Source organism: Colobus angolensis, unplaced genomic scaffold (genome assembly GCF_000951035.1).
Source record: "Colobus angolensis palliatus isolate OR3802 unplaced genomic scaffold, Cang.pa_1.0 Scaffold550, whole genome shotgun sequence".
NCBI lineage: Eukaryota > Metazoa > Chordata > Mammalia > Primates > Cercopithecidae > Colobus > Colobus angolensis.
In genome coordinates this window covers 202,409-211,286 of record NW_012119044.1, presented here as the reverse complement: position 1 = coordinate 211,286, position 8,878 = coordinate 202,409, and the positions used below count along the sequence as shown (strand labels likewise).

The window sequence follows — 8,878 nt, the reverse complement described above, 5'->3', positions numbered from 1 at the left end:
CAAAAAAAAAAAAAAAAAAAAAAGGATGACTGGTCTTGGGCCAAATATACACCCTTCCTACAATCAGCTGTGGCTAAGGTGGGGTCACCTGCTAGGAACATGGCCATGCTGGCCTCCTTAGACAGGTACTACAGGTAGGGGAAATTATCTAAGTGGGAAGTAGGAAGGCTAGGCACCCCAAACTCCTACACTCCACTAAGAAATTGCATACCAACCTTGGCTAAGAAAACACCCACACACACTTCCAAACTAGTTGAAGATCAAAGAAATTGGGGTGCAGATGGTATGAACCGAGTTCTATTCTGTGACTATACACTTTAGATCTTGATGAGATGAAACAAAGAAGAAAGTGAAAACTTACGTGCTGTGAACAAATAAACCATTGGTTGTTTATTTCGAACTAAAAAGCAAGTGATTGGAGATTTTCAATATTCAAATGGTAGCATGAAGCTTCTGCTTATATAGTTTCATATCTAAGCTGATTGCAAAGGCAAGAGCCAATAGCTCTCCGCTGCTCTGAAAAACTAAATCATTTCAGTCTTTTCTACCTATCTTCCATGCTATATGCACTCTATTGCCTTTGCTATTTATTTATTAATTTAGATATAAAACTTTGTGTCTCAATGTGTTTGCACATTTTGCAAGACTGGCCATACTTTTCACAAGATTTACAAACTTGCCAGGTGCAGTGACGGATGCCTGTAATCCCAGCACTTTGGAGGGCAAGGTGGGTGGATCACTGGAGCCCAGGAGTTCAAGACCAGCCAGCACAACATGGAGAAATCCCATCTCTACAAAAAATACAAAAATTTGCCGGGCGTGGTGGCACATGCCTGTGGTCCCAGCTACTCAGGGGGTTGAGGCAGGAAGATCACTTGAGCCCAGGAGGTTGAAGCTGAAGTAAGCCATGATTATACCACTGCACTCCAGCCTAGGTGACAGAAAGAGACCCTAGGAAAAAAAAAAAAAAAAAAAAAAAATTACAAAGCGGTGTCAGACCCAAGAAAGCCTAGAACCTGGGGAGATCAATAGCACAATAGACTAGGAGTCTGTCTACTTTCTCATTTTGCTCTTTTATTTGTATTATTTATCTATTATTAAGCAATTCTAGTAAGTTTTCTGATGCTTTCCTTAGAAGAATGTTTTCAGTTAAAGTAGTTTGCAGCCGGGCACGGTGGCTCACGCCTGTAAGCCGAGCACTCTGGGAGGCCAAGGCGGGTGGATCATGAGGTCAGGAGATCGAGACCATCCTGGCTAACACGGTGAAACCGCGTCTCTACTAAAAATACAAAAAGTTAGCTGGGCGTGGTGGCGGGCGCCTGCAGGGAGACTGAGGCAGGAGAATGGCGTGAACCTGGGAGGCGGAGCTTGCAGTGAGCCGAGATCGCACCACTGCACTCCAACCCCGGGCAACAGAGCAAGACTCCGTCTTTAAAAAAAAAAATTCTAAAAAAGTAGTTTGCATGACATTTAGAAAATGGAAAGCAAAAGCACCAGTTAAGCAAGGAAGTCCTGCCTCAAACCCGCATGTGTTTCTTCTATAAACACCAGCACTATTCTTGTAAGTATACAGAGCACTCACTGACACTGAAAACCATGGAACCCTGAGTCATGTGTTATGCTTCCCCATGTAGACTTTGCAGCTGTCTTTTAACTCTACCTTTTATCTTCAAACTTCAAGGAAACATTTATTATGATTTCAAATTCCTGAACTCACATCTAGTCCTAAAGTCAAAACAATATAACTTGGTATATAAATCAACTGAAATGAAATGAAATGCACTTGGCAAAATCACCCTTTTATGTAGTGGTGGAATGCTAACAACTGCCCTGTGACCATCCTGTGCAAATCCACCCTTGGCCTCATCCCAGGATATACCGAAACTTCGTCTCAACTGTGTCTCTTTGTCAGTCATGTTAAGAGACAGCTGTGGAATGTTTGGTCTAGAATATCCCAACAGGTGCTCCTTCCGTCTCGATTTCTATGGAGTCAAATAGAATTTGATCTGTAATCGTATGTCCAGGCTTCCTAAGTCTTCCTAAAGCAGATATCCATTTATAGCCAAAACAGCAAAAACAGTTCTCACACTGAGAGATAAACTGTAAATGCAATTGATCAAACATTCAAATCTACACATTGAAATAAAGAACTGACAAATGAATTGGTTCTTTTTAGATTAAAGACTATTCTTAATGGAACTAGCTGGGTTTCACAAGTATTTCACAACTTTCAATCAAAAAGAGCCAATGTTTTTCAGTATGACTTCGGATTATTACTTGTAATTTCCTCTATTTTTTTCTTTATTGGTCTTCCCTGTTTCCATTCCTCCATTTTCCTGTATTTTTGTGACATAACTGTCTCTTTCTTTTAGATTTTATTTTTCCCATTAATTACTGAACACAAGAAAAATGTTTTGCAAAATAGTCTTTCCCATCAAAAAGGTATGACAGTAGAAAAATGTTTATGTGACATGCTATGCTGTATTCAAAAGGTAGTCTAATTTCTAAGCTATTTTAAGGATATGAGTACTCAATTTTTAGGGGAAAGATAATTTAGCTTTGTGGACTTCAGAGGATAAATTATAAGCATAGTTGAAATTGATGCCTGAACCCTGGTGTTCCAGGAAAGAGATTCTCCTTTGCCTTCACCATTGACATTGTGAGTCACCGACAAGGTCTTATGATGAAACTGTTTACCAATATTTGCAAAGTCGAGTTTATGAATAAAAGCGTGTAAATGCTTAATTTGAAACATTTAAAAAATGTGAGTTGCACCTCACATTTATGTCTTGGCTGAACTGCATACAATCCCATTACAGTGGCCTTAGTTGAATGGACAGTGTTTGGACGAACGGAGGCAAGATGGTGCACTTCCGGGTTCTTCTTCACCACCAGCTCTTCCGGCGTGCGTGCAACTGCAGCCAGCGCCCAGGGAGGGTGCAGACCAACCGGGCATGCGCCAGGTGACGTCAATCCGAAGAGACCAAGATTTACCTGGTCGCACCTGCGGAACGCCCCCCAACACGCCCGTGCCCCGCCTATTGCCCTCCCACTCCTAGAAAAGCCGCTCTCCGCCAGTGAGCCACCCGGCCTTCTCACAGCCCCACTCCTGTCAGGATGTCAGGACTGTGGGAACTCCGTCCGAGAGCCCCACCGGGGGACTCTGCCGGCTTCCTTTGCCGGAGGCCGACAGACTTCTCCCTACCCACCTTCTTTCCCTGAAGCTAGGTGACCAAAATAAATGTGCAGTTTTGCTCCTACGCTTGCCTACCCGCTGGTTCTTTTGTGCCCGCTCGGCTGGTCTTAGAAAAACAAATCAGACAGAGGCTCCGGAAAGGCCATTAGTAGGAACATTTACCATATGTTAGGTGAAATGTATAGACCGTTTGGACAGCTGTTAAAGGGATAATGTTACAATACAAAGGCTGCCTATATTTTTGACCATAAAATGAGCAGATCAGCCATTGTTTCTGTCAGGCCTCTGAGCCCAAGCCAAGCCATCGCATTCCCTGTGACTTGCACGTATACACCCAGATGGCCTGAAGTAACTGAAGAATCACAAAAGAAGTGCAAATGCCCTGCCTCGCCTTAACCGATGACATTCCACCACAAAACAAGTGAAAATGGCCGGTCCTTGCCTTAAGCGATGATATTATCTTGTGAAATTCCTTTTCCTGGCTCATCCTGGCTCAAAAAGCTCCCCCACTGAGCACCTTGTAACCCCCCCCTCCTGCCCACCAGAGAACAGCCCCCCTTTGACTGTAATTTTCCTTTACCAACCCAAATCCTATAAAATGGCCCCACCCTTATCTCCCTTCACTGACTTTCTTTTCTGACTCAGCCCGCCTGCACCCAGGTGAAATAAACAGCCATGTGGCTCACACAAAGCTTGTTTGGTGGTCTCTTCACACGAACGTGCATGACAGTTTCCTCCTGTGCTCAAAAAGAATGATAGGATGCCTGTAATCCCAGCACTTTAGGAGGCCGAGATGGGCGGATGGCTTGAGGCTAGGAGTTCCACATCAGCCTGACCAACATGGCAAAACTCTGTCTTTACAAAAAAATACGAAAATTAGCTGGGTGTGGTGGTAATCCCAGCTTCTCAGGAGGCTGAGGCACAAGAATTGCTTGAACCTAGGAGGTGGAGGTTGCAGTGAGTAGAGATCACTCTGCAGCACTCCAGCCTGAGCAACACAAGTGAGAGTCTGTCAAAAAAAAAAAAAAAAATAGAGAGAAAGAGAGAGAGAGAGAAAGAAAGAAAGAAGAAAAAAAAAGGAAAGAAAGAAAGAGAAAGAAAGGAAAGAAAAGAAAAAAGAATGACAGTATCGTATAGAAACTAGAGGATACCTGGGACAATTATGTCTGTAGTGGAAGGTCCCAGATTCTCACTCTCCAATATAGTAACCAAACCTTCCTGAGCATAAGGTTGATCATGCCACTGGGTTTCCCTGGGGTGGGTGTCTGTTATTTAAAGAAATTGTGGTTACCAGCACTAAAGGGAAACGGAGAAAGTTGTTTATTTTCCAACTTCCTATACCAATTGAGAAGAGGCCATTTGAAGAAGCTGGCAACCTGAAACCCCAAAAGATGTAACTAGTCGAAAGGCTCAAGATAGCTACCATTTAGAAACAATCTTTCATTTATGCACAGAAATAATTTACTCATAAGCCCAGCCCTCTCAGTTAGGTTAGTAACACCACTATCAGCTTTTCAGCTGTTTACTTCCCTTGCTTTATTTCTAGAAACAAGAATAAGGAACAAAATATATAATTATGAAAACAATTGGAATGTCAGCCTACAGACAAAACTGAGACAAAATTTATATAAGGAGAGAGTATATTGAAGTCATATTTGAGGACTGCAACCAAGGAAACACCAAATCAAGTTGCCCTGAATATATACAGCAGTTACTAGTGGGTTTTTAAAAGAAAAAAAAGGCAGTTTCTAAGTTGTTTGAGAAGAATTTATATTAAAATAGCATAGACTATATAAACTATTGATAGGCTAAACATTGTTTTTTGTATCACAAATTCCAGGAACATAATGAGTGAGGCAGTCAGGAACAAAATGTCTTTAAATAATTGCTCCTGTGCATGGCTACAGGGGGCGTGGCTGAAGTCTCACACTCCTGTCTCTCCGTGCCTGATAAATTGGTAGCCTTCACAAAGCTCAGATCGCTCTGAGCTATTTTTCTTTTTTCAGAGAGTTGCACAACTACTGTCAGAAAGCACATCTTGGTTTTAGTTCACAGTACAAACCTCAGTTGTGATCAAATGTTTTCAACTTCCTTTCAGAATAAGGTTTTAAACTCATTTCAGATAACTAGATCTGGTTCTAATGGGCTGAAAAGCAAGAGAAATTCTTGCGTACAAATGGAAAAAGCTCTTTTTCCCCCTTTCTCTCTGTAGTTCTGAAATCAAATGAAATTACTCATTATTGAAACTTATCAGAAGAAAATATTGACCAGCATTTTCTTGTCCTCCCCAACCCCCACCTCTTTTTTTCCTTTTTCTAACCACCACCCTTTTGTTAGGCCAGCTTAACTAGCTTTATATCTCTGAGCCTAGCCTGAGGGGCCACATCCTGTGTCTGGAATGCAAAACCCCTCTCCCCACTAGGCCTCCGGTCTTCCCTACACACACACACACACACACACACACACACAGAGACTTCCCTTGCCTCCATCCCATTCACATGTGTATTATTTTAAAATCTCCATCTAAATTTATTAAGTCATAATACAGACTTACCACTTTTGTACACATGCTATTCAGTGTATATGCTATGTTTCTTATCCAGTTGCCCATTCTGTATGTGTCCATCTTAAAATACAAGCTCATGCATGACTTAAGCCTGAAGAATTTGCTGAGGACAAAGGCAGCCAAGATACCATGTGCAAATAACATTTTTTTAAAAAATTAAGCTTGTGATAGCAATACATATTTAAGAGGTAAGTGGAAAGATGTTTGAAACATTGTGATAAAACTAACTTAACGGAACCTCCCATACTTCTTCGATCGCACCTAGAATACAATCGTTTCCTTCTTAATCTTAGGAAATATCAGGGAACAGAAAAGAGACTACTTGTAGATATCTAGTTTCCCATGTTACAAAAGTACCTTGTGAAAGGGACAGGGGTTTTTGGACCTACAAAAATGCATCATCAGCCACAACTCCACATGGACAGGAAAAAGCTAGAAAAGCAAGACTGTTCATTCTTTTAGTTTTCTCCTTTTACTTACTAAAGCTATAATCAACTAAAGTGTGTTTTTCATCTAAAATGAAACAAGCATGAGGAAGCCAGAAATAGAACCTCTAACTATAGAATAAAGGTTGCATGATCTCTGTTGAATACAAAATACACAGTTTCCACTCGGTTACTGTTTAACTGTAGTGAAAGTTGTTGTTTGGAACAAAGGCACTATTTACATATTATTTCTTCTGAGTGAAACTGCGGTCTGGGATGGGTTGTAGATAAGAGCAGCTGAGAACCATGCTTCATCTCCCTCCTTCGAAACTCCGAAACGTGGCTTTATTTCTACCAGAAGTTCAGATTGCATTATGGTCATCTCAGTTCCAAAATAATAGATGGCAAGAATATCTGCCCATCCTTCACTTTCCTTAGAAAAAGTTGTTCTTCGGATTTTAAATGCGATTGCAGTTTTCCAGTGTGCGAAACCAGGAAAACAAAACACTCAGCGATGTACATACCTACACCTAAATCATCAGAAATAATAGGCAGCTGGGCTAATTATCCTTGATTAGCAAGAGCGGAGCCTTAAGGGTGCTCACTGGTTTAACAAATGAATGCCCTTAGGCGTCTATCATTTGTAACTCCTAGAAGCTTTAATTTCCACAAGTAACAAAGTAAGACGAGCCTTCTGCTTTTAACAGAGAAAACCTCCTTTTCCCTCCCCTCTCCACCCGGGTCAACTCTTCCAGCCGCTCCCTCCTGCATCACCCACACGCTGCGGGAAAGCCCATTTACAGCCCGGGACACCCCCAGACCTCCTCTCCAAACTTCCCCACCTCCTGTGCATAGGAGGAACTGAGAGAAGCCCCCACTTCCTTTCCAAACTTCACAAGCAGGGGAGGGAGCTGTAGCAGCCTTTTACCTCCGTTCCCAAAAGCGAATGTGAAAAAGTTCGAGAAGGCACATCCTGCGAGCGGAGGTTAAACCGAAATCTGAACAGAATGCACTGTCCCTGCAAACTACGATTGACAAAAAAGATATTGCAGACGTTTGCGGGGGGTTTAAGCCATGGTTGTCTCGCCTTCCTCCCCTCCCTACCAACTGTGTTTCTTGGAGAAATCGCCGGTTCGATTCATGCACACATTTTTGTAAAACACAGACAAGATCGTAAGTAGTTACCTTCATTGTTGCGTCGGCCACGAGGGAAGCTGGAGCTGAGCGGAGGGCAGATCCCAAGGGTCGCAGCCCCTGACCGCGTGGACCGGGTCTGCGGCTGCAGAGCGCGGTTCCGGCTGCGGCAAGACCTGGGGCAGTGCCCGAGGCGGCGGCGAGTACACGTGGCGGGCGGGATTGCAGACCGGCCCTCTCGCGGCGGAGACTCGCGACCTAGCAGATTGCATCAGCAGGAAGACACTGAGGCTACTCCCCCAGGCCGCCCCCAGATGGTGGAGTCTCTTCCCAGCCCGAAGATTCGGAGCCAGCGCCCAGCCCCGAGCCTCACTCACTTCTCACTCCTGGGGTGCAGAGCGGAGGTGCCAGCGTTGCAAGCAAGTGACACGGTTACCCCCAATCAGTCTCTGTAGGTGCGTACCCGAGTGTGGGAATGCCCGTGTAACACTTATATGGGGACGTCAAGGAGAAGGAGGAAAGAAACAGATCAGAGGTTAAATGTGATTGCCATTCCCTCATCACTGGCTCCTGCCCACCTCCCTACTGTCCCCAAAGTCACTTTGCTGCATGTTGATAGGACCACGGCACAATCCTGCCCAAAAGTATACATGTATCCCCCGCGGCTACTTTAAATGTACTTTTGCAATAGTCAAGAACATGTGCCTGGTTTGCCAATCCCTTTCCTGGAGTCCCTTAGTCCACCCTCAAATATAACCATTTTTGCCAATTTATTATGTACATGGGGGAACATTTTTAATCCTTTAATTTGAGCATATAAAATTCTTTATAATGTGAAAGTCCCCTGTATGTTCCCTCCCCACATCTATACAAAGCTCCAGGATTGCTACTTTTCCATGTCCAGCTCCTAGGTCAGCCTCCATGACTGCTTAAGTGTGCTGCTGGTTGACCTCCGCTCCCTCTCTGTCAAGCTGGCAAACTCCTATTTTTGTAAATTTCAACCCAAGCCTTTACTGTGGAAGCTGCCTCTAATGCCCTCAAACAGAATTGGGCCCTTCGTCTATGTGCTGCACTTTGTCCATATCCTTTCTCGAAATCAATTATTTTATTTTATTATTTTTTAATAGAGATGGGGTCTCACTAAATTGGCCAAGCTGGTCTTGAACTCCTGGCCTCAGCAATCCCCTCACCTCAGCCTCCCAAATTGCTGGGATTACAGACGTGAGCCACTATGCCCAGCTTCTTAATTTTACTTTAATTATTTGTTTGCACAGTTGTCACTTCAGTGGATTATGAGATTCTTAAGGGCAGATCCTTTGTCATATTTATCTCCCATACTGAGTGGCATGTCTTGGAAGAGAGGGAGTGTTGAAAACAAATGTGTTAGTGCTTAATGACTGTTGGTCGGGTGAATGAATGGGTAAATTACGTGTTCAACAAATGTACTGAGTGATTTCTACATGCTAGGCTGATATATAATAGTGGTGTATAATCTGAAATGTCTCAAAATGGAGCCATTTATGACAAGGGGATTCAGCCTCCAGTGAAATTTTTGAC

General features: G+C 43.3%; 1 protein-coding gene across 3 annotated transcripts in view; it reads right to left on the bottom strand.

Annotated features, from left to right (window-relative positions):
* The window catches only part of BCAT1 (branched chain amino-acid transaminase 1, cytosolic), a 142,079-nt gene extending 133,915 nt beyond the window's left edge, over nt 1-8,164 (bottom strand). For all 3 annotated transcript variants that reach the window (XM_011961445.1, XM_011961447.1, XM_011961448.1), the window contains exon 1: nt 7,373-8,164. In XM_011961445.1, the coding sequence (XP_011816835.1) occupies nt 7,373-7,378 (6 nt within the window). In that variant the 5' untranslated portion in view covers nt 7,379-8,164. The remainder of the gene's footprint in view (nt 1-7,372) is intronic.
* Nucleotides 8,165-8,878: the final 714 nt, after the last annotated feature.